Source organism: Eurypyga helias, unplaced genomic scaffold, assembly GCF_000690775.1.
Source record: "Eurypyga helias isolate BGI_N326 unplaced genomic scaffold, ASM69077v1 scaffold16910, whole genome shotgun sequence".
Lineage (NCBI taxonomy): Eukaryota > Metazoa > Chordata > Aves > Eurypygiformes > Eurypygidae > Eurypyga > Eurypyga helias.
Window position 1 is genome coordinate 3,389 of NW_010225237.1, and position 2,314 is coordinate 5,702.

Here is a 2,314-nt window from a genome sequence, read left to right on the forward strand (position 1 = left end):
GGGCAGGGCTGCAGGTCAGTGCTTCTTCATAGGTGGGGATGGTGCTGGCGTCCCAGTTACTGCAAGGGGAGAAACCCCAACAGTGCAACCTGTCAACAGCAGCATCCCAGCATCCAGCAACCAGATCATTCCAGCACCCAGCAACCAGATCATTCCAGCACCCAACAACACGAACACCCCAGCACCCATCAACTGGAGCATCCCATCAGCCAGAGCATCCCAACACCCATCAACGGAAGCATCCCAGCACCCCATCAACCCCATCAGCTGGAGCATCCCTGAGCACGGCGGACACGCACATGCTGGGGATAGCACATGGGCAGGTTTTGGGTGCCTGGGGTCATTGGAAGACTGTGTCCGTCACTTCCCAGCAGCGGGAGAGGGGGGAGCCATGTGGGAAGGAGGGCACCATCTATCAGGCCTTGCAACAGCGTAACGTCACCCAGTTCCCACCGAGTTTATTAGCCCCTCACTCACGAGAAGGAAGGGCAGCGAGGTGCTGGCTCCCGGGGCATCTGCCCCACGCCGCTTCCCACGGGCAGGAGATCATCCTCGTCATCTGCCCAACCCCAAAGTCCCGCCCCCGAAGCACAGAGGCTGCCAGCAGATGAATGAGCAGTTTGGTACATGCAGCTGGGCGAGAGCCGGGCATCCCGATTCGATGCAGTCGCACCCGCCGGAGCCCTCTGTGCGCCGGCCAAGCCTGGTGCCACTTCCAGCGGCACTTTGCTGAGCAAACACAGCTTGTGTACAGGGAAAACCTCCGCCCAACCTTTGCCCTGCACACAGCCCTGCTCGGCACCCTACGAAACGGTGCAGCCCTGACGACGGGGAGGCTTTGAAGGGATTTTGCAGACGAGAACCCAGCACAGCACGATCGGGGAGGCTGCAGGCGTCGGAGGGGCATGGCTGGGCCAAAGGGGAATGGCTGGTCCAAAGGGAAAGCTGGGATGCTCTGCAGGGATGCCTCCATCCTGAACTCAGCAGCCCCCTGTCCCAACGTACTGCCCCGAGCATCTGTGCCGTGGCTTTTGCCAAGGATGTTGCCTTGGAAATGCGGAGAGGGCGGTTTCTCCCAGCCCAGGATGTCACGCTGCCAACCCTCTGCGGAGCAGGGTTTTCTGCTTTGGAGGGCTTTGCTGGATGCCAGCGCAGCTGGGGCTGCAGGAGCTGCTGCAGCACAGGCAATGATGGGGCAATGCCTTCCCATCCAGCACAGGAGCTGGGAGCTCAGGGAAGGAACAGCAAAACCCTCCACGGGAGGACGACCCCCCCCCAGACTGCCCAGAGCAGCTTATGCTCCCACCCGGGCACCGAAATCCCCAGAGAACCAGGAACGTGCCTCCCACCCCGAATGGAGTTTTTATGCTTTTATGTTCTTAAGCGTTTCTTTTAGTGCTGCTTTTCCCCAGAGCCCAATTTACACTGGAGCCAAGATCTTTGCCGTGACCCCATAAAACAGCACTGGGAAGAGCCGGCTGGCTCAGCTTCCACAGCAGTTTCTGGCAAAAAAACCCAACTTTTGATCAAAAAAACTTTTAAATCAAGAAGTGGGAATGAATCTCAGGCTCACACAGGAAGAGTCGGAGGACCCAACAAGCAGCAGTGGTGTTTGGGGGGGCAAGAGGTCTTCCTACACCCCAAAACGGGCTTTGTAAAGCCACTTGCACTCCCATCTCAGTGCCGATTCGAGGATTAATTTCCTTCTTTTTTTTCTTTTAACATAGATTTTGCATCCACTCAAGATGGCACAAACCCCATCACCCTTACAGAGCACTCAGACCTGCGGCACCGTGCAGGTTTTGACAGCTGGGGGTCTGGATGACCCATCCCACATCCCCAGATCCAGGTGCTCTGCCAGAAAAACAGTGTGGTTTCCTGCTGGGTGGCTCTGCCAGGGAGATGTCTCTTTGGCCAGTGATGGCCCCGTGGGAGCAGCCAGCGTGGGCACGGAGGGTGCCTGCAGGGCGTGGAGGGTGCTGGGGCTCGGGCTGGGGTTGATCCGAATGAGCTGCTGCTCAGGGAGCGGGAGGAGACAGTCAAACCCACCCTCGCCCTCGTCCCACCCAAGCACCGCGCAGGGCCGTGGCACCCACCTGCAGTTCCACTTCTCCAGAGGCTCCGCAGTGAAGTACTGCAGGTCCCTGGGGAAATGGTACTGGTAGCGGCGGGGGGGCACCCTGGCGTTGGCTTTCACGGACCAGAGGAGCCCGAAGAGGAGGAGGATGCCACCGATGCCGCAGCAGAAGAAGCTGACGGAGCGGAGCAGGGCGCTGGAGGAGGAGCTGGGAACTGCCTCGGCTTCCCGGGGAGG

At 59.5% G+C, this 2,314-nt stretch overlaps 1 protein-coding gene across 1 annotated transcript in view; it reads right to left on the reverse strand.

Annotated features, from left to right (window-relative positions):
* The window catches only part of TMEM61 (transmembrane protein 61), a 2,711-nt gene that overhangs the window by 211 nt on the left and 186 nt on the right, over positions 1-2,314 (reverse strand). The window contains exons 2-3 of the mRNA XM_010148765.1: positions 2,097-2,311; positions 5-59 (exon numbers count right to left, since the gene is read on the reverse strand). Coding sequence (XP_010147067.1) covers positions 5-59; positions 2,097-2,311 — 270 coding nt within the window. The remainder of the gene's footprint in view (positions 1-4; positions 60-2,096; positions 2,312-2,314) is intronic.